Source organism: Chinchilla lanigera, unplaced genomic scaffold (genome assembly GCF_000276665.1).
Source record: "Chinchilla lanigera isolate Chin_1 unplaced genomic scaffold, ChiLan1.0 scaffold00075, whole genome shotgun sequence".
In the NCBI taxonomy this organism is placed as follows: Eukaryota; Metazoa; Chordata; class Mammalia; order Rodentia; family Chinchillidae; genus Chinchilla; species Chinchilla lanigera.
In genome coordinates, this window is record NW_004955476.1 from 4,628,361 (window position 1) to 4,655,034 (window position 26,674).

The 26,674-nt window shown below is 36.7% G+C and overlaps 1 protein-coding gene across 1 annotated transcript in view; it reads left to right on the forward strand.

The window, feature by feature from the left end:
• Positions 1-26,674, forward strand: part of Luzp2 (leucine zipper protein 2) — a gene marked incomplete in the record, with an annotated part of 425,545 nt that overhangs the window by 187,690 nt on the left and 211,181 nt on the right. Inside the window, 3 exon segments of the mRNA XM_005401738.2 lie at positions 9,925-10,042; positions 13,483-13,553; positions 21,558-21,639. Of these exon segments, the coding sequence (XP_005401795.1) occupies positions 9,925-10,042; positions 13,483-13,553; positions 21,558-21,639 (271 nt within the window).

Here is a 26,674-nt window from a genome sequence, read left to right on the forward strand (position 1 = left end):
ATTCTTTGTTCTGAGGATTATAAATTACTACAGATAATCCATGTGCTGAGGATGATTCTCTACACAGAGAATGTAGTATAAAACTAAAACACATTCCTAAATTATTGTTTCTTGCAGGCATAAGAAATACTTGGAAACCTTGTTGCAACATGGATTTCTGTTTTCTTTCCTCACCACAAGTGATCCTGCTTCAGAAAGACCAAATGTGATGGAAGAATTTGCATTATGATCAGTTCCAAAGCAATGGTGCTGCAGTTGCTGTAGCTGAGAATGCATTGCTCTCAAGCTAGTTCTCTGCAACAATTACAATGAGCTCAGGTGTAATTGCCCAAAAGACAGACAGTAGTGTAAAAATAAAAGCATTCAATAATTTTCATAGCAAAAGCCCAAATATCAGAGTTTTAGAGCTGGTTCAACAGCCCAAATATGTCATGAAGTATCAATGACAAGTTTCCATATTTCAAATTAATCATCTCCATGAAGGTGGCTTCCCATTTATCTTAAAGACTGCTGCAATGTTCTTCCAATTGTTAGAAGGAGGAGGAGTGGAGGAGAGAGAGGACTGTTAGGACAACAAAACCTTTCCTTCTTTAATCTCTACTATGACTGAGAAAAAAATTTCCCAAAGACCTGGAAGAATTCTTGATGTGTCTCATTGTCTAGGTTTGTTACCTGAGATGGCTGTAGCTCATTGTGATATAAGCTGGAAAAATTGTATTTATGGAACTTCCAAGTGGCAGTGTGAATAGGCTTTACTAATAAGAGAAGTCAGAGTGACGTATTGGGTTGTGAGGAGGTAAATCAGCATATCCAGCTCTTCTGGGAGAGTAAGAAAAATCATCTCATTCCATTGTATCTAAGCATCATTCTCAAGAAAAGAATACAATATTATAGAGTACAGAGTTATGAAACAGTACACAGTATTCAGGACATGGAATCAAATATATTTTGGCTGAAATATTCTTGACTATTAATAGTGTACATGGGGCTGGCGATATAGCTCAGCGGCACAGCACCTGCCTAGCAAGCGCAAGGTTGTGAGTTCGATTCCTGGTACTGGAAAAAAAAAACAAAACAAAACAAACAAAACAACAATGTACAATACTCTGACTTTTTAAAAAGTCTTGATAATGGTGCAAAAACAATGCCCAGTACATAGAAACTCTGCTTTAGATTGAGAATTTTGGTATCCTTCTGAGTCATGGTTCTGGAGACCCTTGCTGGACGGCACCAGTCGCTCAGGTCCGAGTGACCCCTCATCAAGTGTGTGATAGAGGACGCTCTGCAGTGCATTGTGTTGCTACGTGACTGGGCTTGATAAGGTAGGTGTGCTAAGTGCCTTCTTGCCTACGCTATGTCCAACCTCTATTAATGTAGTGGGACGTGACTCCACAGAAAGCTGAAAGCCTGTGTACAAGAGAGAAGCTGACGTGGGAGGCAAGGACAGTGCCAGCAGCCCTACCCACATGTTTTAGCATAGTTCATGAAGAGAAGCTCATGCACTGAAACTCTGTGGTGGTGTCTGCCTTCCGCAGCCCCTGGTTTACAGAACCTTAGGACATGAAAAGCTAAGTAAACATGAACCAGGCTTCCAACCTCTTCTTACAGAAACGCACTCCTCTGGTGGAAGCCGTTGCTGTTGTCCTCAAGCTAACTGGGACTGTCACTTGCCAGGCCCAGACCCACTTAACATTTTAATAGGCTCCCTTCAGCACGTGTAAGAGTGAAAGTGAAAAGTAGTGAGGTTGGATTTCTGAGCCACACAGTCTTGAAAGATAGAAAGATTAATACAAGTGAAAGGTGATGATTTTATTATTCGCAAGATGAACTTGGAGTTGCCGCTTTGTAGGATCAGAAATAGCATGCAAGACCCAAAGAGGAACCTCCTCCTTTACAGTCTTTTTTTTTCCAGAGAAAATTTGCAGAATGGCAAGATCTGAAACTCCTCAGGATCAGAGGCTTGTGAAATCAATACAACTCCTATCGGTCGCCAGGCACAAGATTCATTTCACGCATCAAACAGAATGCAAAGCCATGGATTCTTCCATTCCTAGTGAAATGTGTTTCTGTACAGATACATGAAGTTAATAAAAGACTAACTGCATTGATTGTGCATTGGCAGGCCTATTTTTCCCTGTGATTAATGGCTTTCCATTCCACGCCAGTGGCCATAGCAAGCACTTCTGAACATTTCTTACTTTTAAAAAGTACTGAGCCATCCTTTCTCTGGTGTGAATTCCTTTACTCATAATATATCACTATTACACAGACTAGCTATGTAGAAATGATCAGACCTGGAGGGCTAGCCCAGTGGTAGAGCAGTTCCCTAGTTTATTGAAAGACTTTGAGTCTATCTTTGGCATAACGAAAATGAAAGCATCATTATAAATACAGCACATATCACAACCCACCCTCTTGCCACAACTTCAGCATATTATATTTATATTACATTTTACAGTAATTATGTATTTGTATTTATCATATTTAAAAATGAACTTCATGAAGCCGTATACAGGGTTTTAGTCTATTTCAGTGTCCAGGCATAGCTCAGAAGCTGTATGGAAAAGGGGAAAGGAGAGGAGATGAAAAGAAGCAAGGAATAGAAGAGAGGGAAAGGAAGGGACTAAGGAAATGAAAGGAAGGAAGTGAAGAAGGTGAAGGGAGAAGAAAGGGAGGTAGAGGGAAGGAAGGAAAGGAAAAGCACAAGTGTGCTGGATGAGCTTGAATGAAGACCAGATGCCAACAGTGATAGGAGAGAGAGCAATTAAACTAACTCTACACCCATTTAGACTTCAGTACTGCTGTTTTGTTTTATTTCTGGAGATGCAGTTGTCAGCATTTTCCGTGTTGGTCACTAAGCGGCACTTACTCCATTCTCCGGGGGCAAGTGTATGGGAAATCGTTATCCACAGTGACCATTTACATGCTCCACAGTGACTATTAAATGAACAGAATGGGACCTGTATGTCTTTAGAACCTGCCTCCTTGCACATCCAAACTTTTTGTTTTGTTTTGTTTTTTGTTTTTTTTTCCGGTACCCGGAATCGAACTCACTACCTTGCACTTGCGAGGCAGGCGCTGTGCCGCTGCCCTAAACCTCCAACCCAGCACATAAAGACTTGTAAATGCTTAACAGCAGGGAGTGTCTTTCTGAACTTACCAGAAATAAACAATTTGTAAATATTTTGTGGCTCTTGGCTTGAAGACAACACTGCTCCAAATATCATTTAAAATTTGAAAGTGATTCACAAAAGTAGAATAAAATAAAGTAAGTCAAGGTAGCTAAATACGGGGCTGGGGATTTAGCTCAGCGGCAAAAAGCGCCTGCCTGGCATGCACAAAGTCGTGAGTTCGGTTCCCGGTACCGGAGAAAAACCAAAAAAAAAAAAAAAAAAAAAGGTAGCTAAATACTCTGAATCATTGTTTTTGTAGAACTGAGGAGCTTTACAAGGTGATTATAGCTTCTCAATATGGACTAACTAGCATCAGTGTATTCATTTTCTGTGGAGAGTTTGAGTCCTCTGATATTTTACTTAAAATTTGTAAATGTATGCTTTGCGGAAGATTTTTCTGGGTAGACAGTTCATAATTGCATGTGAGTAGGAAGAGCCTGATGAACCTGGTAAGTTTAACAACCACAGTGAATCAGCTGTATTACTGGAATCATTCAAATTCTAAGTCAGGACAAAAGCAAAATTTCCCTGTAAATTTTCTTGGATCTGACATATAGGTAGGATGTCTTTTCAATTGTTGCTCAGTACAGAAAGTCTTTAAAAATGGACTTTTAGTGTTGACTTTAAAATTAATGTTTATTTGATATACCATTAGATTAAGTCAATATCTTGTGACTATGTTTTCATTGGGCAGAACGCTATTTCTTTATAAAATAACACTACTTTGACATAATGCTGATATTATAAGAGACAATATGTCTCTTCTTTCACATTCACTCCAAACCACACTCATAATAAATGGAAACACATCACTGCCAACACTATTCAGTTTTATCACACATTGCCTCGCACCTGTTTTGGAAAAGTTAAGTGACTACTCTAGGGTAAATATCATTAAAAACAAATCAAAATAGCCCAGTGGGTTCCCCCAACGCAGTCTATATTACTTGCTGATTAATAATTTATCTGCACTCAGCACTTTCCTAGCCACATTGGCATTAGTTATATTGTTCCTTCTGCTTAATGTTACAATCCTCTTTATTTTATTTAATAATCCTACACATCAACAAAGGACCAACCCAACACGGCCTGCTGAAACACTGTGTCCTTAGTAGACCACTTTCTGGCAGTGAAATGTGTCAGCATTATACTGAGCAGGACATGTAAATTGTAGACAATTAATATTATGCAAAATATAAGAGGCAGATGGAGAACATTGGAAAACTTCAATTAGGGATTGAGGAGTTTGGTTTGGATTTGTGAAATCAAAAGTTTACAACTCTGCAGAATATGATGAATGTATTGACTTTTAGGAAAAATTTAAATGTATATATTTCCTTGGCAAATTCCTCTCAGATCTAGTTAATGTACACACATTAAAATAGACAAAACATACTTAAATAGTTTCAAGAGATTCTCTTATTGATTAACTGAACACAGGACATATGAGAGGAAATGAAAGAAATTTGAGCAAAGTAAATTGTAGAAAAATAAATATAGGTTCAAGCCCTGGCCTTGACATGGCTGAAGAACTCATTGATAATTTGAACTGCAAGTTGGTCCAAGTAGGATGTTAAGTCACAAAGTTTAATTTGAAAGCTGTAGATCCAATAGATTGGAGGAGGAAGAAAAAAGAGTATGAATTAATGTAGCTCTCTAAAAATCCTTCAACTATGAAGACTGGGTAGAGTCAAATGCACGTGTTCCAATATTTAGAGTTTGAGAAGAGATTGAATTTGAAGTAATGATTGATGATCTTTGAGAGATAAAGTAATTAAACAATCATTTGATAGTGTTCATTTTTAGTGAAATTGGATAAACTTGTCAATCTTCCTGCTGAGTGGTTCCTGCAAAAGCCAGTGGAAAAACTGAACAAAAAAGTAAAATAAAATCTCTTTATACAGCTTTGAAAAACCGTCCATGTGGAATGCAGCACGTATTCAGAGGTACAGTTTTTGGAAAATGGAATACAGAGGCATTAACCAAGCATTTGTGATGGCGACGTAGATTCATTTATGACCATAATTCTTACACTCATCTCATTTATAACAGGGTTCAGAAATTTTCTCCATCCATTCAGTGAAACATGTGTCTCTACCTCTTGAATCCAGCTTGGGATTGTGACACGTTTAGAACAAATACACCTTGACAGACATGAAACTGTACTCCATTCAAACTTACACCTAAAACTTAAATTTAGCTTTGCTAACTCTTTGTTTCCTGACCAAATGTTACACAAATATGCCCAGGTTAGCTTATGGATAAAGAAAGACATGCAGTCCAGTCTACCTCTTAGACTTACTGGCAGCAAGTCAACCAGGCAGGCAGTAATCAGTTAACCAGCAAATTATCACACATACAAGAGTAAGCCTAAATAAATGAAAACTGTCCAATCCAGCTTACACCAATCGACTAAACCAAGGATCATGAATTTAAATGAATGGAAAATAATCTCACTGACAGTGAAGTTAAACTGGATTTCCAGCTTGATTGGCTGAGAGTAACCCAAGAGACCGGTGAAGCCCAAGTATGAATATATCTGGGTTGGTCATAGGTTGGTCATGAGGTGTGTGACCTTGACTACTATACCTTATGCCTGTGTTATGGTTGATAACATTTTGTCAACATGAGGAGTCCAGAGGCTTGGCTAAGTGACCCAGCAGTTTTGTATCTAGAGGTGGAAAGGACATGCCCTTACCATTCTGGAATGTTGTTCACTGTGTCAATTTGAGAAGTTTAGAAGTTTGACTACGTGACTTACCAGGGAGCCAAGGTGCTTAGTCTGTGTTTATTCTGAGCCTGTGCAAGAGGAGGGCATGCAGAGAGTGTGGGTGTAGACTGTTCAGCTTCTGCCTGGGACTCTTCATCCTCTGGTGTAGGCTCTCTGGCCTTCATCGTAGATTCTTCAGTGTTCTGTAGCAAGCCCATCAACCTCCTGATACAAGTTTGAACAGATACTGGAGTGTGCTCCAGGCCTGGGACTGGGCTTTTCAATCTCCAGCAGGCAGAGCCTGGATCCTTCTTCTCTAGAATAGTCTCCTTGCTTTGCTGCAGCTTCCTCCACATCATGTCCTTCTACCATGATATTTCTGCCTTGGAACCAACCAACCAACCATGTACTGAATCCTCTGAGCCCATGAGCCAAAATAAACTCTTTCCATAAGTTTTGAGTGTCAGGTATTTGGACCCAGTTACAGGAAAGCAGACTAATTCACTGATACTAAATAAAGAAACATTAAGGTACCTGAATAGTTACATAACATGAAATTGTTATATGTCTGCTATACATTGACTACCTGAATAGCTGTTTTCCCAAAGAGGAAATTAGAAGCCATAGAACTTGCTTATCACTTCCTCCATTCAGGGAAGAAAGATCGTCAATCATGCACAAACTCTTTCAGATAAGAGGAAAAAAATTTTTTTTCAATTCATCTCATGAGCTAAGAATAAACTAGATATTGATTTCTATAATAATATGATGAGAATTAGGCATAAAATTTATTTCAATAATATGATATTGATTTTATGCAATCATTAATCATAGATGTGAGCTGAATAGATGAAGTTCATCACATTAACAGTATTAAAAAGTAAGTGACCATTTGAATGAATACTTTTTCTTCTGTTATTTTTTCCTGAAGAACTACTATAATGCTAATTATTGCAAAAGCCTAATGACCTTAAATAGCAAGCATTCATATGTCACCCTAAGGTTTAGAGGTTAATAAGGGTGTTCCTGTTTCCATGAATGGGTCAAATTTGGTCTGTTCTACCTGATTTCTTGTTGAAGAAGCCTGCAGTAGAAACAATTGTCTGGGAGACTCTCTTCTCATGGCTATTAGCAAGAGAAACAGAGAACAAGCTAACAAATACAAACTACAGTTGCAATCCCTGGTGTGTCATGTCCACTAACATTCAATTGGAGGTCTACATGAGCAAAGCAAAGGAAGAAAAAGTGAGAGAATTATAAGCAAATACCTGGCCCCAAAAATGTGATAACATTCCACTTCCATTAATGGATAACAAAAGTGATTAAGAATCTAGGAAAATAGCTGTTTTACATTCTGCACTTTAAAAAAATGAAGAAAAGAAAAGAATATTGATAATACATGCCTATGATAACTAATACATTTGTGGTAAAATATTGAAGCTTTAATCTAAAAATTAAGACAAGGATGTTTGTATCACCAGTATACTGAACACTGTAGAAAAAGTTCTTTACCCAATAAATAAAGAAGAGAAGAGAATCATTCTTATATGAGTATATAGATAAAATATCTACAATGTTGTAGAGATAATTGTTTAGAAATCAATAATTTAATCAATGTAAAATCATGTACAAAATCCATTATAGGTACCAACAATATTCAATTGAAAATGCATATTTTAAAATTCCAAAATTAATTTGGTATTTTAACAAAAACAAATTTTCACAAACATACATAAATCTTAAGGAATTATTTTGTAAATAAGATGTATATGAGCAAGGAAAATCTAATTCTCATAAATAAAGAGAAATATTTACCCATATATGCATTTAAGAAATTTGTAGAGGGTAAACTTATGTATCAATAATAGATTTAGAGACCATTAAACAACTATCTGACAACTGACAAGTTACTGTTTATCACTGAAAATCTCAAGGCCAGCAAGAAATATTGTAAGTCTTAGCAGTGGCTGGTGCTAACTTACCTTCAATTGGAATGGGAAGAGGGTAGAGAGAGTCTTACATGTGTTAGGTGAAAAAAAGTTAGGAATTATAATGGAAGTCTATTCTACATTGGATACATTATTCATTATTACTAAAGCCCTTGGTGGACCAAATTCTTTTATAATTTTGCAGGGTGATTACAAAATTCTGAAAAATGTGATGAATTTTACAATATAGGTTCATTATTTACTACAAGTTGAAAGCTTTACATATTACTGCATTCAATTCAAAAAGGGTGAAGTTGATGCTGCATTTGGATGAAGTCAGTGTTACATTTTACAGATAAAGAAACTGAAGCTTTGAGTTTTTTCCATTTTCTTCCATGTTTACCGTCAAACATGTCAACCCGTATTTCACTAAAAGCACTTTCTTCCTGTAGTGGAGTTTCTTCGTCTGACTTCCCTCTCAGTATTGTCCAACAGCGGCCTAGGCCAGAAGATGATGTTGTTAGCAACCAGGTCCCTCCCACTCTTTCTCCATAACATGTTTAGACAAAATAATTTTTAAGAAAACAGGTATCCTATTGATTTATTTTTGGATGTTTTGTGAAAATTATGCAAAGTTTTCCTATTCCTACTGCTTCTGATGGCGTTAGACCACTGTGATCTTTTGCTATGAATATTGCAATCTTCTTCTTACCCTTTCTTTCCAGTTTTCCTGATCCAATTCACTCTTCACACTTCAGATACATGAATCTCTCCAGGAGGTAACTCTGGCTGTAATAACCCCTGCTTAAAACCTTCCCATTCATCCTCTCATTCTCAAAGCTTTTCCCAATCTCCTGCACATCATTTAACTCACCTCCCTACGTTTCCACGCCCTCATTTCTGCAGCAAATCCTTCACTTCCCAGTTAAGGCTCCAGACTGTCGGATTCACCTCTAGAAAACAAATCAACCAGCTTATTTCCCTTAGTATTTACAAATGCTTTCCCCTATATATGGCTAATTTGTATTTATCTTTAAAAATTCATCTTACATATTTTATACTAAATTTTCTAGCAAATCCTCCCTGAATTAACACCCTTCTCTGTGTTTTAACTCACCATGGTCATCTTCCACTATCAATTGCTGCTTTAAGTGCATTGGAAATTGTCTGCTTTTTCATCTAGTGAGCCATTAAATACACACACACACACACACACACACACACACACACACACACACACACGTTGCTTGTTCTCTCCATAAATAGGACCTGAGAGTCCTAGTTTAATCATTTTCCTCAGAATTCCTTGTAATTACTGTATTTCTTGAGTGATTTTCATAGAGATTTTGGTTTTCCTCTTACCCTTTTCATACTAGTAGGGATTCCTCCTCATGTCCACTGGGGATGCTTTCTCAGTGTTTTTGCTTCTCTGGGAACCAAGGAATAAACAAACCCCTTCCTTTTTATTTTGGGGCTACCCTGCAGTTTGTTCCCCTAAAATCATAACCTGTCCATGTATCTGAGGTACATTGTTTCAAATCATTTTTCCTGCCATAGTATTTTAAAAACTTGAGGAAAAAAGTACAATATTATAGGATGTGAGGGAGATCTGGCTGCGACATCTGTCACCCCGTTCATTGTCAAGGTTGATTCGGCTGACCTGGCTGGCTAGGCAGGTGTCCCCTTCCTCTCTCAATGCTCCACGTGTGTCCCTCTTGACGTAGAAGAGGACGACCACCCCCAATAGAGGAGGACCATTCCTTGGTCAAGCACATATGGGTAGCTGAGCTCCCCTGCTAGAACCTCCAAACAAGCTCACAAGGTCCATTATTACAAAAATATCTATTTTCCAAAAAATACCTGGCAAAGTATGCTATATGCATAGAAGCTTTGCGATGTTGTCCTGAAATCTCTCTGGAGCTTGGATAGTTCTCATAAAAATGACAAGTCTTTGTTTTGTTCTGATTTTCTCTTTTAATATTAGAAAAACAAGAGCACATCCTAGTCATGAAGCCTCCATGTAGATTTTACTAGAAGTGGGAGGCTCCCTGACTACGACCTCGGGAGAGTGCAGGCCTTTGGAAGACCCTCACGCCCTCTCTTTCTGTGTTAGACAGGACTATGAAGATCTAGAGAAACAGCTGAAAGAAGTCTTTAAGGAGCGAAGCACCATCCTTCGTCAGCTGACAAAGACATCCAGGGAGCTGGATGGAATCAAAGTTAACCTTCAGGTGAGATGAGAACTAATTACCTCCACAGCAAAGGCACTTGCTTAGCCCCCCTAGATTTGTCTGCATTTTTAAATAGTTTTTAATATATTTCTGGGCTTGACCATGGTAGTTATTGCTTGTTATTACATGAGCTTTGAAATGAAATGGCATTTGAAACGCAGGCCTTGGGAGCTCAGATTTCCCAGTACAGAAAGGTGGAAATTATTTGCTTGCAAAACCATCAATTCCTTACAGCTTCTAAGATCAATTTGACCCCTGTGCTTTTCATATTATAAAATGATGAAAAGTAATTAGACCACTATTGAAATGAATATAGGAGGAGTAATATCTAGGAGAGAGTTTTAAATTCTCTGTAGAATAGTTCTGAAGATTTTTAAAAATAAATCTCATTACCGAAATGGGCAAATGTCTCAGGAAGGGAACTGTCACCTGTGAGAATGTACTCCCTCAGTGAAATTGAAAACTAAAAAGAAAATCTATTTCAGACAATGAAAATCCCTCAATATCTGATGATGTTTTAATCTTTAATTTCAAAGACTGCATGTATTAATCACAATTCCTGTGATAGATGAAAAGCTTTGTGTGCATCACACAATGTAGTCCTCATATCCACGAAGTTGGTATTACTTTTGTGATTTTCCTTGCCATAAACTGTCCTACTTAGAGCAAATGAGTTACTTTTGAAAGTCAAAGAGGAAGGCAGAATTTGAATGCAGGCGGTGTGGTCCCATAACCCGCTCTATTTGGTGATGAGCTGACCCGTGTCCCTGAACCGAGCTCGGCTACCATCGTCCACACTCTCCACAGCTTGCTGTTCCTTTTGGGCTGATGTAACCAGCAGTCACCAAGGCTTGGTGAAGTGTGTCGAAGCCCGCTACTGGGTGCTCTTCCTCACATTTGTATTTAATTTTATCAAGAAGGCATGTCATTGCAGCGGTGAGGAAACAGAGCTGTATGAAGGTTTAAAAAACTAAGAGCACAGAGCTAGTTCAGGCCCAGAGTCGATACTCGAGCCTAATGCTGAAGCTCTGCTTCTGGAAGTCCTGTTAAATATAGCCAAGATGGAGATAAGGAACATAAGAAAAGATCACCCACACCCCATTAGGACGCAGACAAAGGGTGCACGTCATTAAGCAAACGATGATCAGAATAAAAAGGGGTGAGAACTGATTTAGAGTTTTGTAGGAAGCCAGTGTCTGAGACACACTTTATTACGTGCAAATTCACTACGTGAGTAAAACTGAGAAGAACATTTGAGGCTTCATGTGTTCTCAGAAGTGTAGAACAAAAGGCCCCTTGAGACTGCTGCAAGTATAGGGGGAGACGTCCAAGCGTGGTCATCGTTTCCAGGGTTAGAAGAAGCTTGGTCTTTGCATCAGAAGCATATGTCAACGCATCTTGCTATAGAATACATTTTTGAAAATGTAAAACAATCTTACGCTTGATTATAATTGAGCTTTTAAAATATTTTTGTTTGTTTTGTGCCAGCCACTACACAGATGATTTTTCATGTTTTATCTTATTAAATTTTCTTAGCAAACATTTCACATAATTAAACATTTCATTATAAAATGTGAAAACAAGTCTCCAAGAGGATACCCAAGGTGCCTAACGTCTTACTTACAAAAAGTGGTGATATCAGGTTTCAAATGCATAGTAAATAACTATTTAGCCCATTGTACATTTTTTTCTTTCAAGAAGATAGAAGCTTTGGAAGTTCATATTTGAAAGTCTTTTCCACCTTTACAACCTAAATAGGATGAAAATATAGGAAAGCATAACATCATATGCTTGGTATGATCAAAGCTGGATAACTTTGATGTTCTTAATGGAACAAAGACAATTTTTAGAGAATTATTACCCATTTCTCCATCAATTGAATATGCCTTGCTAGCCCAAATCTGGATATATATGCTTTGCACTTATTCATCTAAAGACTGTTTATTTTTCTGGTGCTGGGGATTGAATCCAGGGCCTCAGCTATGCCAAGCTCATGATCTGTCACTGAGTTCCATCCCAGCCTATGTCCTCATTTTTTAATGTGAAATTTCTTCAGCGCGATTTCCTAAATTTTTAACCGCTGATCTTTCACAATGCCTAGATTATAAAAATGTCAATTAGTGAATAAACCCATTTTTATTTCTCATTTCACCAGGGTTTTTACACATCTATTGTATTCTTGAATTGAACTATGCAATGTCTCCAGGCCCTTCATAATGTACATCTCTATTTTTTATTAATATGAGGTGGAAAACTGCCCAGAGTCATTTGACCATGGTACACTTTGATCTCTAAATACCACCAATAATGACCTTCCCATGCACCTCATAATTCTGCCTTCTTAATGTTTCGGGGGAAGCTACTGCTCCCAAGTAAAAAGAGTACTGGGATTCAGCTTCTTCCTAATGAAACCTCAGACAGCCATTGAAGGGCAGAGCTTTTTCGTGTGAAGTTCACCTGGCCACATAAATATAATGATACTTATTATACTGTATTGAAATTGCCTCTTTTCAGCAGGTGATTTAGATATTTCTGAAGGTATCATTATGCCTTTGTGTAGGTCTTTGCATAATTCATAGTGGATGTTTGTTAAATAAATATTTTGTAAAGACAGCATTTGCTTTTTGCTACTGTCATTCCCCTACCTGTCTCTGCTGCTCCATAAACTTGATGATTGCCTCTCCCTTGAAACTTTTAGTGTCAAGATGACAGGTTACTCTCTTATACAGTTTATTGTATATAAATAAGAAAGTTATTAGGGAACGTTTAATATGACAGATTCTCATAAGAAAAACCTCATGAGGGATTTCTGCTTTAATTAATAGCTTCTGAGTCCAGAATTTTCTAGAGTATAAAAGCATTCATGACTCAGATGTTACACATTTTTCTTCACACCCTATTTATAGAGACCAGTCACCATTTTACACAGCCCTATTCCACGCACCCTAATGCATTACTCAGGAGTAAGAAACAGAGGAGAGCAGATAGATATGTGCCTTTTGGATGGCTTTGATCTTAATTGTGTTATTTCTTGATTTACACTGAGAGGTTTTCTGTGTGCCTCTGCATTTGTTGAAACTGTACCCGAGCTAGTTTGACGTGCCTGCAGAAAGCACAGTAAAGGTTCAAAGGAAGTGGGCAAGATGTATTTTACAGTCACTTAAAAAGAGACCTAGATATTTGGAGGGCATTTTCTTCTCCATCAAACTTCTAAAAGCTGAGCCGGAGCGTAACCTCTTTCACTCTGCAGGAAGCCCAGGGACCCGGTGAACGGAGTTCCTGCGTGTATCCTTGCTTCATGAGCTCCAGCATGGTTGCGTTTATATGCTTGTTTCAGATCACATGTGCTGACAGTCGTGCCTTGCACTGTGCAGCCCAAAATAAAGGGAGCCTCACTTTTTCAACCAAATAAAACAACCTTTGTCTGCTTTTCTTATCAGTCTTTAAAGAATGATGAGCAGTCAGCCCAAACTGATGTTCAGAAGCTTCTGGAATTGGGCCAAAAACAAAGGTAGGACCATTCTTTCTGTCCACTTTTGTCTTCTTTCTCCTCATTTTCTTTTGCAACTGCATCCAAGTATGACCTTAATTTAACTAATATTTGTCCATTCTAAATGCATGCGTTCATTTAACTGGTTACACTGGATTATATACATGATACACTTAGGCATATTGTTTGGATGCAAATTCTCATGCAGTAGATGGGGTTTGGGCTTAGGGTACTGCATATCTAACAAGCTCCTAGGTAGTGATGATGTTGCTATTCCTTGCTGTAGATCACAGTTGGAATGTTAATGATCAGGAATGTTTCCACCTACTAAGTTTCTTCTAAGAGGGACTTCCCCGCCATACGTGTGCTCATCAGCACACAGACCTGATGCCAATTCCTCAGTGGACCATGTTGAAGAGTGTCAAAATTTGATCACTAATGAATGGTGGGGTGTTACAGAAGGTGGTAACCCTACTAAGAATGCAACTAGAATTATTAAAATTAACAGTGTTAATTTATACATTTTACTGCTGAAGGATTTTAAAACTGTCTTTCAGAACAAAATTGTTAAAAAGGTATTTCAATCTAGAAATGAGCTAATATTTGCTAGAAGCTCACTTACAATACTTTGAAATATTTTCTCCAATTTCAACTTTCAAAGTGCCTTGTAAAAGTAGATATTAATTGTCATTTTATACATTGAATATTTTAACTAAGTATTTAAATGAGTGTCTGAGACTCAGGTTAATTTGGATTTGAGCCGCTCTGGTACTCAGTAACTGCATCTTTCTACATTGGCTCACGGACCACAAAGCAGCAAACTGTGAAAAATTGATCACAAATTGCCCTGTGGAGTCAATTATTAATAGCTTTCATCAGCTTCTGTCTCGTCCACTGACCTGGCCCTCTGAACCTGAAACCTATCATTGACATTCATTTACCATGTGCCAATGACATCTCTTAAAGTACAAAATCTAGTATCAAGAATTAACTCTTAGTTATTTGTAGCAGCATGTTTATTATTTTCTGAACATGAAATTTTCTTCACAATTCAAGATTAAACAGAGTTTGAATAAATTATTGATCTGAGCATGTTTCCAAAAGAACTTTACTTTAAAGGATTTTCTAAGCTTGAAATATACCACTTTTTAAAACCCTATTCTCAGTATCATCCAAATATTTGTAGCTAATAGAGTTCAGGATGGAGAATAAGGAACATCATTTTGAATACAAATATTGGCTTTTTTTTTTTTTTTTTTTTTTTTTTTCTCCGGTACCGGGAACCGAACCCACGACCTTGAGCTTGCCAGGCAGGCACTTTTGCCACTGAGCTAAATCCCCAGCCCCTCAAATATTGGCTTTTAACTCACTTGTAAGATGGAGGAAATATTAAGACATGACAACATCGATGGGCCTATAGGATATTATGTTACAGGAAATAAGCCAATGACTGAAAATAAATTCTTGCTTGATCTCATTGTCCTGTGTGGAACTCTAAAAAGTTGAGCTCATCAGAGTGGAGTATGTAATTGTCATTTCCACAACTGGCATGGTTAAAGAAAAGGGTGGGGGAGATGTTGCTCAAAGTATGTGAATTTTCAATCATGTAGAATGAGCTTGAACAATCTTTTGTGTAACATAGTTAAAAAATACTGTTCCTTGAAAAAAATATAAGGGAAGGAAGATATAACTGCTCAGAAGACATCAAGAGACATGAAGCATAACTACTTTTGCATAGTATTTCACTTTAGACAAGAAAAATTAATAAAAACGAGTAGAAATGTCATGTGTACAATGCATATGCAGCACCAGTAAGAAGACTGTGTTGGCTGAAGAAGACACAGTTAGCTATTTGGGGCAGATTTGGCCATAAAGCTCTCTGCAGACTGGGACCAAAGATAAAAACAGCTGTTCCAGAGTAGACTTTAGTGATGAGCAACAAGGAACTCATTTTAGGTATCTTGGTAGATGATCTAATTAGAGAACTTGTCTATGAATGCTTTGAGTGAAATAAAGAGATACAGACAGAGTGAGGAAAAATAGTTTACTGATAAGGACAAGGAGACCTCAACAGTGAAGCCCAGTGAATGAAAGAAAAACAATGTAGCCTGTCTTCTTCATGGGAGGGACATGAGTGAGGAGACTGGGTGATGCATGATAGGCATAAGGAAATCTGCTCACTGAGTTTGCTGAGGTTTCCTTAAAGTATATACATCTTGTTTTATAGCATGAAAGCATCCAGAGGAATCAGGAAATATATGATGAGTTTTCATGAGAATTTTTTTGCCTGTCTACATCTTGGTATCATGTGTGAGATACCAGATAAAGAAATAAGTCTTTAGTGAAAGGACAACACGTAAAAGCTATTCTGCAATTTCAAAATTTTATCTAAAATTAGAAAGCATGTTTAAAATGCACACTTTCCTGTGCACAGAATTAAGATCAACCAGAAAACTCAATCAATTCCAACAATAAATAACTTCTCAAAATTATATAGCATCTCATGTGTTACTTTTTGTTATTTACTTACAAATGAATTATAAAGTCATAGTTACCTGACTTTGAAGGGCAATGAGTATTTTATTTCCAAATTTTCTTGTATTGATAAACAGCAAAAGAATATTTTAGTACAAAGATGAGTTGAACTCACCACTGGGTATCAAAAGTATTAATTATTTGGACATTTAGAGGCCTACCTAATCTGAAAGAGTACAATATGCTTAAAAAGATGTTAGCTCTACATCTAGCTCTTAAGAATCACTTTGTCCACTGCAACCCATATCTGAAAAAAACAAGCCATAGAAATTTTTATTCTTTACATTATTTAGGGGCTTATTACTGGAAGACAATTTTAAATTAAGTAAACTAAAAGAATTCACAGTGGACTTCTAGAAAACTAAAAAAATGATGAGGATAATGTCAAATTCTCCAACCCTGAAGGTATTCAAATTAAAGTTCATAATTATTTGTGACACTCCCCCATAGAATAATTTATGTGAATATATTTTTACATTTATAATTTGGGAGAGAAGTATGAAATGGCTTCCATTAACATTTGAATACCATGAATTTCTATGCTAAAACATAAATATTTGGACGATGTCTCTTGTTATCACTGGACTTATCAAATCTTTAGGGCTTTAATTCAATCAAATTCCACTGGATGGTATGAAGGTACATTAGTCAGCTCTCTTCTCTGGGACCAAACTACCTGGCGCTACAGTATAAAGAAGGAGAGATTCTTTTCCCTCATGGTTTCAGAGAGTTCAGTCCATGGTTGGCTGGCTACAAGACAGCAACATTATGACAGAAAGACCTGGCATAGCAATACTGCTTAGTTAGTAGTGGCTGAGAAACAAGGTATCAGAACAGCCTAAGAAAGAAAGGTGCTAGGGAAGAAACATAGTACCTGAAGTCTCACCTTCAAGAGCCACACACACATACACACACAAAGAACTGTGTTTCATTCATCTCTGATGTTTCTCTTCATCCAGTCAACATAACATAATAAATGGTCACAATCCACCTCTACTCAACTTCACACTTAGACATATCCAAATTTAATAAATAAAGATAATAACAACTAATTCTGCCTAATATGATATAACTATCCTATGTGCAACCAAAGTGCAAATAATCTCTTCCCAAGGTCTCAACAATTCCCATATTTCTCAAAAGTGCAAGTCAAAGGTTCCATTGAGACTCAAAGCAAACTCATAGCCATAAATTTCAGTAATATTCAAATGGGCAAATCATTTAATCTCAAAATGAAATAGACAGGGTTAACATGTCCATTCCAAAAGAGAGTAATAGAGGAATACGAAACAATTTGATCAAAGCAAGAGTGAAAACACACAGGGCAGTATTAGATCATATTCATGTCTAACATCCTGGGCACATAATGGTGAGATGTGACATCCACAGGGCTGAGGAGCCCCCACCCCTAACGTCTTGCTGTTTGTAGACCTCAGAGTCTTTCTTTTAGGTTGTCTGTACTCATAGTGCACAGCTTTCCTTAAAGATATTCCAGGCTCCAGGGACTTCCACCTGCCAGGGACTCTAATTCAGCTTCCTGTTCATGCCCATAGTTTCAGGTTCTCCCTTTTAAGGACTCCTTGACTGACCTCCAAGATTTTTGTTTGAAATCTTGATAGATGCCTTCCACACCCCAAAGTCTTGTATTTTGCATGTTCATAAAATCAGTATGCCTTGGGGGATATCAAGTTCTGCCCCCAGCCTTATCAATAGGCAGACCCCCTTGGACCTTGGTCGCAGCAACCTCTGAGTGCCTAGATGGCTGAACATAGTAAAACATATACTGGGGAATCAGTTTTATACAACGTCCTTCTCAAGCAGATGTCTCAGGTGCTCTATTCTCAATTCAAATATTTACAATTTTTCACTTACAATGGGTAGTTTCTTGCTGGATTTTTAGATGCCATCAAGGGACTAGTCTCCTTTTCTCACTTTAAAGTGCGTCATTTCTCTTTAATGACACTGAACTCATCAGTTTACCACAGCTTAATACATAGCTTGTTTGGCGCCAATTTTAAGTTTTTCAAAATTTTCTGCTCTGGGTTTTGCTCATAATTCTCACTATAATTCTGTCTAAAAGCAGCCAATAGGACCAGCACCACAGCCTGAAATTTGGACTCCCTTATTAGTTTCTCAGCCAAATCAATTAATATAAATCTCCTACAAAGTCTCAAGACATGGAGAAAATGTGGAAATATTTCCTGCCAGAGTTTAACACAAATGCCCTGTGGTCCATCTGCCAACGTAGTCCTTGTTTCTGAGTGAATCCTTTGGATCGGGGCCATTATTGAGTGCTGTTCTTTCAGCATTCTCATTCTTTTACTTTTTCATCACTGGGACAAATATTGGACTGTCAAAACTTAAAAGAAGAAATGTTTATTTTGTCTCCCATTTTTAGATATTTCTGTCCTTCTTTGGTAAGCTCAAATATAGAAACTGCAGTGGAAAGGTTTGGGTGGAGGAAAACTCACATCACAGCAGTGGAGAAGCAGAGCAAACAGAGGGACCAAGGAGAGAGATGCACCCTCCCAGGTCAGGCCCTCAGCCATCTACCTCTGCCCACCAAGCTTCACCTGAGTATCACATTTGGCTATAGTGGCTCCATGACTCAATCACCTTTCAGAACCCCTGTCGGTGAGCACATGCGAAGCTTGGAGATATTTAGATAGAAAGCATGACAGCAGTCTTCTCAACTCATACCAGAATCTCTCACCAGTTATCTCTAGCCCACATCTCACACCGTTCCCAAGCTCCTTCCACAAACCAGTTGCAAAGGATTCTGTACCAAATGGTTAGGGGTAGTCAGAACAAGGACTCCATTTTTCTGCTACAGATTTTCTGTATTAATCAGCTTTATTGTTGGTGGAACCAAACTACCTGACACCACAAGTTAAAGAGGGAGAGGTTTATTTGGATCACAGTTTCAGAGAGTTCAGTCATGGATAGCTGGCTCCAAAGGAAAAACACCCTCATGGAAGGGCGTGACAGTCAGGAAACAGTGCCTGAGAGGAATGGGTGACGAGCCAGACATAAACACCTAGGTCACAACTCCGTGTCCCATGCAGATGCACTGGAAGTGAGCTTTCCTAGCCTTTTAGATGTCTCTTACCATCTTTAAGTTCATATGTCAGGATTAAGAGTTGCAAAGTCCTGTAGAAGCAAGTCTGTTATCATCTCCCGTGGGGCACCAACTACATCTGTGGGAGAGGAAATTTTGGTCTACACAAAGCCTGAGAGCAGTGAGCACCTGAAGAAATGTGTAAAGAAGGCAGTAAAAAAAGCTGAGAGAATTAGACAATAGAAGATGCACGTTTCCATTATCCCTGACAAGGTTCACTGCAGTACCATGTGCAGAATGATACACTACTCTAGTTTTTGTTCATAGGTCTCATTTTTTATCTTCCATTTTATCATTACCTGTAAATGTCAGTATGAGGGCTCTTTTTAATAATGGATATATTTTATAACAACTATTTGTTTAATGTTTCATATATATTATTTAAAACAAAAATGAGCCCAGAATGATGATATATACCTTTAATATCAATAATCTGGGAGGCTGAGACAGGAAGGTCAGAAACTTGATAAGAGTCTGGGCAATTTAATAAGATCCAGCTTTAAAATTAAGAATTAGAAAAATGGGATAGGAAAGTAGGACGATGTGAAGGTCTTGGTGTAATACAAACTATTACAAATTAATTAATTCCAAAATCTTAAATTTAAATTATTACTATAACATTTTTAGCTGGAAACACTTTAATTGCATTTCACTTGTTAAAGATTTGAGTATTTAGTTTAAAAATCACATCAATCCTTCTCTTCCCCCTCCCTGCCTTCTTTCCTTCCTATTTCCCTTCCTCTTTCTGTCTCAGTAGAGGCAGCAAACTAACTTTTGTACAATTCCACTTCCTCTCTATTCATCAGTTTTCTGTCTGTAATGTGTGGTCCTATTTTGATGAGAGGCTTATAATAATGACCTTCGTATGATAAGACTACAAGATATATAGAGCTTTATTGTGCAGCATACTGTGTTATGCCATGGATGCTCTTTGTGTAAAAGTCAGAAATAATAGAGGAATTCCAGACCTAAATGTCTGCATATGAAATGAGTTTGATTCATTGATTTGAGACAGAGTGGCTGTTGCAACTTAACACCCACTTTACACCAAAACAGTAAGTGCGTCATAAGTATAACATAATTCATACAGGAATCAAACTGAGTGTAATTATGTTATCACTCATGCTGACTATGATTTGCTTTGTCAAAGTTCTAGTTGATTCCTACCAGCTTTAAGGCTCCCTCACATTCTTGACATTTCAGATGCTGCATGAGAAGTCCTAGAGTAGGAAATCTGGGGCACCATTCATTTCCTTGCACAGTAGAGTTGCTTGTGTTTATGTGGTACTTGGTGGCCTGCACCATGGTCTAACATTTGTTGCGTGACTTTTTGCTTGGCATTAAGCAAGGATTTTGTTTACACAATGTCCTGCAAACCAAACCACAAGACTGCCTGTTAGTTCCATTGTTATATTCATTTTACAGATGAACAAACTGAGTCTGGAAAGGTGTGTCACTGACCAAAATAATCAGGACTAGTTTCCTGTCATTTGATTAAGAATGTTAAATGAGTTAACTGGTTTGGGCACTGGTAAGACCAGAACAGATTTCTGATTTGTTCTTGCTGATTTGCGGGAGTGTCTCTAGCCAGGATTTGCTCATGCACGTATGTATACATGCGCTAAACTTTAATATTTAGCCATTTGCAAGTGATAGCTTTGGTGATAAAATAAAGCACAGGCAGATAATGTTGTCAGTCTTAAAGTAGTAAATTTTACATCCTTAAGAGACTGGAAAATGCAGGAAAATATTTCCATTTTCAAAAACGGAGCCGAAGTTCATATACTCATACTAGTGAGAATAAGCCACAATGTGTATATACGAGTAGTAATGTCGCCTTTATTATGCCCATTAAATGAGGTGGCCTTCAAGTCATAAATAAGTCTCTTTTCTCCTTGTTATTATGGAAATGCTCAGGCCGTGGGAAGGTTGTCTAGAGCACAGTGCGATAGAATTAATCAATTAGGAGCACCCGAAGGGAACGGTATTTTTATCCTATCTTCTAGCCTATTGTGACTTTCCTAACCAGCATGTCCATACCCTGACATGCTGTCAGTGAAATTAGCTTTGCAGCCCAAATTAATAAATTGATTTGATTTAGCACCTTATGTAGCTTACAGATGATTCAAGCAGTGGGATTCTTACAAAACATAAGAGCAGAACAATTTCCTTTAAGTACAGCTTGCTTTTAGTATTTGCCTGGGAGACAGGGCCTTTCAGTACAGAGTATTTAGCTATATCTTGTTTGCATAACCATTGCTTGATAAAACTCTAGTTATCTATTTCCTAAATGTTGGTAGATAGCAATGTACAAAGAGCATAATAGCATGATATTACATCTCCCCTTTGCTGTTTGTTTTGTACTAAACTAGAGAAGAAATGAAGTCTCTCCAGGAGTCCTTGCAAAATCAACTTAAAGAGACATCCGAGAGAGCAGAGAAACACCAGGCAACTGTAAGTGTGTTTCTGTTTGCCCCTTTGCTTCGGGCCTGGGAAATCATCACTTTGCTTCTTTGAAATTATTGTATGTCTTTCAGTCACCACGACATGGAGAAAAAGGAACATCATTCCACTTTTGGTAGGAATGTAAATTAGTGCAGCTACCATGAAAATCAATGTGCAGATCTTCACTAATCGCATTCAATTGGGTTTTATTGGATCCCGATTTAATATGTGACAATGCCGGTAGTAAGAGTGGAATAGAAGTGCTCTGTGTATTGTTTTCTCAGATCTTCATAGCTGGATATGTTGTCTGATTGTTTCTTTACTGAAAAATAATAATTCAGAGAAGGAAAATTTCCAGCTTCTATTCATGTTGCTGTAGGCAGAGGAATAAAGCACAAACTCATGTGCATTCCAGTGTGTTATGTAAACTAAGATGCAAAAAGGAAGAGAGTTTCAACTTTTGAAGAGCAGAAATCAAAAATATTAACACCAGATAGTGAAAATTATCGCAGGCACGGAATACTCAGGAAGAAGAAGAGGGCAGGACAAGCTGAGCTACCTCTGCCTTCTCAGCGTGCTTGCAGTGAATACTGAGGCTTCCGTAGTGAGATTTCAGGGTTTCTGCCCCTCTCAAGTATTCTACTGAACTGGAAACTCCCTACAGGAGCACAACCTTCAAGCGTTTCAGAATAAGAGATTCTGCATTGAAATTCGTAGTAGAAAATGTACTGTGTGAATTTGATCAAGTTCTTTAAATTTGGCAATTTTCCTCAGTTGTCCATTTGAGGAAGTTGAATCTCACTGAAGCAACATAAGCAATTTTCCTAAAAGTCTACCTGATGTTAGAGGAAAGTAGGTACAAAGGTGATATTTCTCTGCTTTTCTCTGGTCATTTTAACTTCTTATCTCATACTTGTTAGCTGAGTGCATATGTGTGTATCACTTTATTTCTCAAAATTATATGTCATCATCATCATCTTTTTTATTTATAAACATTTTAATACTCTACTATCCATTAATATCATAGTAAGTGTTCTCAAGGATAAGATGAATATCTGAAAAAGATTAAAATGATATCTACTGTTCATTATCTAGACTTTTTTGATTTCTCAACTCTCCTGACATTGCTATGCAAAGTCACATTTTTAAGCAATTCCTGGGTTCTATGTCATGGATTTCCAAAAGCTGTTCTTAAAAGACGTTATCAAATGATCTGAGATTAAACTTAGATTTCCAGAGTTACAGGTGCTGACTTTATGGGAATCAGATATAAGACTTCATCAATAACCATGACAGTGCTGTTTCACTTTCATAACATAAATAACTGCTAATTAAGCTTTTATCTGTGACTTGCATTGTCTTAACTGCACACTAGTAATTCTATTTTTTTCCTATCAACTTTGAATAATTTAAAAATCATTCATCGGCATATACTTATATAATTAGGTAAGTACGTGCAAATGTATATGTGTGTGTGTATGTATGGGTAAAAAGTAGTTTATATTTTGGGATATATTATATCTGTTTACTAGAAATATAAAATGTAAAAGAAGAATCTGCAATGAATCTGTAATCACTTAGAAGTTGAAATTTTGACATAGGTGACAGGTAGTAATACCAAATTTATCTCACCCCACGTTAGATGTTAGCAAAAGTACTTTTCTGTTCTCTCACCTAATGACAAAATCAGAAGTTAGTAGAGCAATAGCTCATAGTAGACACCAAAAAATTCCAAGTAACCAGGTTCAAAGAGCATGCCCTAAGCTGGCCTACCAACCGTGCAGACAGGGCCAGCTCTGGTGGCCTTCAGTCTGGGAGACTGAAACAAGAGGTGTGCATATTTGACCCAAGCCTGGGCAATTAAGGACTTAACAAGTTCATATCTGAAACAAAACAAAACAACAAAGAAATCACAAAAAGGTGGGGGTGGAGATGACTCTGAAGGTCATGTGTCTAATCCCTAATACCCCTCTGCCCCTCATAAAAAATTAGAGAGAGAATAGTTAATATTAAGAGAATAGTATTAAACACACAAGCATAGTAAACATAAAAATTGAAAATATTGCATATTTAAAAGTAACGTAAAAATATATTTGCAAAACCACCTTGTAATAAGGTGAATTGGTAACAATAGTCACTGCTCATATGCTACAGAAATTTAAGGAACAGTGATATAAAAAGGGAAGGGCTTATCTACTAACAAAATTTTAAGAAAGAAAAGTAAATTTATGTATGTCTTCATCTAACTAAGCAGCTTCATCATCAGTCTGTTAATAGTATGAGAAATATATGAGCACATATGCTTAATATTTGGAAAATACAATTGTGAGTTTTATACTTTCACATGTATTAAGCAATCTCCAACAGTTTCTATATTTATTGAAAACACGGATGTTATATGTACAATGTTACAAAAATACAATATGTACTAATACCTACCTAAGGTTTGATATATTCAAGAATATTAATAGAACAATATTGATAGAATATGAAATGATCAATTCACTAGTATTGTAACAAAACTAATAATTTTACAATGTGAAACAATTCTTAACTATGGAAAAAATGTAACTCATTTTCAAACAACCATTAGATTAATAAGAAATAATAACAGACATTAAGACATACTTAGGACCAATTAATAATGAAAATAACACACGCCATGGTCATATTCAGTAGGGAACTGATTGAGTTAAATAATTTTCTTTCAGAAAAGGTGGAAGAAAATATATAACTTAACAAGTTGATTAAAACAGAAAATAGCAAATTCAGTAGAAAAAGCAAAGAGAGATTTAGGAAGGTCAGACAGAGATAACGAGCCGTAACACAGAGGCAGGAGTCGGGCTGCATCTGAAAGTTAGAACACTTGGGTAGCATGTGCGAGGCCATGAGTTTCATCCCCAGCACCAAAACAAAGCCAAACAAAACAAAACAAGTGAAGGAGATAGAGAGAGAGAGAGAGAGAGAGAGAGAGACAGCAAACATGCAAACAAGACCTGAACATTGGTATTTAGTTTTTTCAAAAGATGATAAATTTAAACATAAAAGAATCTGCCAAAAATTATAGAAAGCCTCAACTTATAAAATATTTAGTAAAAAAGGGATAGCAACCATATTCATAATTGAAATTATTAAGAGTATAATGAGCAACTTCATTGTCCATTAAAAATTTGAAAATGCAAAACTTTAAATATAAAATTCTAAATGTTCTCAAACATGAAATATAGTATTTGACTAGGCCAAGATGTTTACAATTTTATTGTACAAAAAATGTTCCCTTCTTCCAAGCTTCAACATGAGCTTTTTTATTACTAATAGTACATATTTATAGTAGGTTATACGTCCATTTCTTTTTGGTGTGGGTACACATGCATAACACATTTGAATTGCTTTGTTCATCCACTTTGCATTCCCTCCCTTCCCCTAGACCCACGTCTTGATGCCTTTTCCTGTTTTTTTTTTCTTTTGTACATGTTTTGATACAGAATGTTTACATTCCTTGTGTGGAGTTTGTTTTAATAGTGATTTTTCATCTATTTTTCAAATACAAATTAACTCCTACCATATGCAAGTCTTTTATAGATAATAGAAAGCAAAACAAAAACTATTTTTGTTTTATGTGTGTACATTTATGATTCCAGAATCAGTGAGTAGTGAAAGGTTCAAATACATTCATAGATATATTTCATCAGGAAATTTAGATATAAAGCCCTGAAGAATTTCATGAGTGTATTAACAAATTATACATTATGATCAATGAGTACAAACATTTACATGTGAAGGAAATCGTAATGATCACTTTGGAGAAGTGGATTTATGTTTGGATTGAATGAGTCATAGCCTGCTTCTCAGTCAGGAAGGAGATGACAGCAACTTTTAAAAGAATTGAGAATGACGTATATTTGTAAATACGCAACACACACACACACACACACACACACACACACACACACACACAGTATCTAGAAGAACAGGAATTTCTTATTGGTAATTTACACTTTGAAAATGCAGGTTAAACCTCAGATACAATGATGTGTGATTTTCCTTCCTGTGTGGAGAGTCTAAGTTAACTAAGATTCAGTTCATAAGTAATTTAACCATTTTTGTTTTTGTAAATTTTTCAGTGCTTATTTTCCCTGCTAGAAAGACTGTCATGTTAATTGAAGTTTATAAATATATGGAATGCAAATGTGTTATGTACATGTACTAAGTCCTCAGGATGAACCTAATCATTAAATACTGCAAACGTTTACCAAAAAAAAAAAAAGAAAAAGAAAAAGAAAAAAAGAAAAGAAAAGAAAAGAAAAGAAAAGAAAAGAAAAGAAAAGAAAAGAAAAAAAGCGGGAATTGTTCTCTGTCAAATTTTGGATTTCCTTCTGCTGGGACTGTGATATTTTAGATTAAATGGCAAATGGCTTTATGCTACTCTTCTTTAAATAGCAAATTACGTTTTCTATTTCCATAAAAATAAAAAAATTCTACAATTTTTGCAAAAGATGTTGCAAATAAGCACAGAACTTGGTTAAGTCCAATGTAAAATGCTGAGCTGGAAAGGTAATTTTTCCTTTTAAATTAATTATACTGATGTAGAAGAAGATATAGCTCTGACTAAAGACAATTTCCCAAATAAGCACAATGTAAAATCCATGAATCTGTCTTCATCTAATTCTGTGTCCACACACAGGAAATAACTATTTTCATTTTAAAGCATATAATAGAGTGACATATTTCTAAAGCTTGTGCGCCTCAGGAAAAACCCTACCAGACTGTGGGAAGCCTGAGTTCTCAGGAGTAACCAGAATAATTATACATATTAATGATCATTGGGTGCAGCTAACTACTTTTATTAATTTTTATGGCTTACCTTATCCTAAGACATAATCTTTGAAAGTAAAAATTGCCTAATGATTTTATTCTCAATACAAATAAGGAATTACTGTTCTTACATTCTTTATTGAAAGTTAAATACATGGTATTTTCAATGTCTAAGAATTATTTCATGACTATCTGCTAGAAATGCTTATTTCCCCAGGGATGTTAAAAG